The 899-nt window shown below is 58.6% G+C and overlaps 1 protein-coding gene across 1 annotated transcript; it reads right to left on the reverse strand.

Annotated features, from left to right (window-relative positions):
• Positions 1-8: 8 nt before the first annotated feature.
• On the reverse strand, positions 9-896 carry LOC121339542 (protocadherin gamma-A7-like; the record flags this gene model as incomplete). Its single annotated transcript, XM_041411378.1, has 1 exon — positions 9-896. A coding segment is annotated over one exon (888 nt), but the record flags the coding sequence as incomplete, so codon positions are not given.
• Positions 897-899: the final 3 nt, after the last annotated feature.

The raw sequence follows: 899 nt of genomic DNA on the forward strand, positions 1-899 counted from the left end.
CTCGCTGTCACCACGCTGTAGTAATTGTCCTGCGAACTTTGCAGCCGGAACGGAACGTCTCTGTCGATCGAGCAGCGCACCTCGCCATTCGCCCCCGAGTCACGGTCCTGCACGTACAAAAGGGCCACGACTGTTCCCGAGGGGGCATCTTCTGAGATCTCCCTTAGTGCCGACCTCATGGAAATCTCAGGTGCGTTGTCGTTGACGTCCGTGACAGTAATCACGACTTTTGCAGTATCATAAAGAGCCCCACCATCATATGCTTGCAGGTTCAGCTCGTGGACATCGCCTTCCTCGAAGTCCAGGCTTCTCAGTAGAGTGATCGCTCCACTCTCAGAGTCCAGATGGAAAATATTCGAGGCCATTTCCGACACTTTTTTCAACCAGTATTTCACATGACCATTCAGCCCTTCGTCGGTATCAATGGCCGTGACGGTGACAAGGGTGGAGCCCACAGGCACGTCCTCGGGCACACGCACCGTGTACTCCGCCTGGCTGAACACGGGCGCGTTGTCGTTCGCGTCCACCACTGTCACGCGGATCCGAGCCGTGCCCGTCCGTGCCGGATCGCCGCCGTCGCTCGCCCTCAGCACCAGCTCGTGAAACGCCGCCTCCTCCCGGTCCAGCGCCTTGGCCAGCACCAGCTCGGGACGCTGATCGCCGCCGGGGCCCGTCTGCACGGCCAGCGAGAAGTGCTCGTCGCCGCTCAGCTCGTAGCTCTGCAGGGAATTCCGGCCCGAATCAGGATCCTGAGCCTCGGGTAAGGGAAACCGCGATCCCGGGGCTGTCGCCTCGCTTATTCTTTCTTCCAGCTCAATTTCCTTGAAGCTGGGCTCGTTGTCGTTAATATCTGTGATTTGCACTTCTATTCGGTAAACCTGCATCTGTCCCTCCACTAT

The sequence above is a fragment of the Onychostruthus taczanowskii genome, unplaced genomic scaffold (genome assembly GCF_017590055.1).
Source record: "Onychostruthus taczanowskii isolate IOZ18803 unplaced genomic scaffold, ASM1759005v1 scaffold3541, whole genome shotgun sequence".
Lineage (NCBI taxonomy): Eukaryota > Metazoa > Chordata > Aves > Passeriformes > Passeridae > Onychostruthus > Onychostruthus taczanowskii.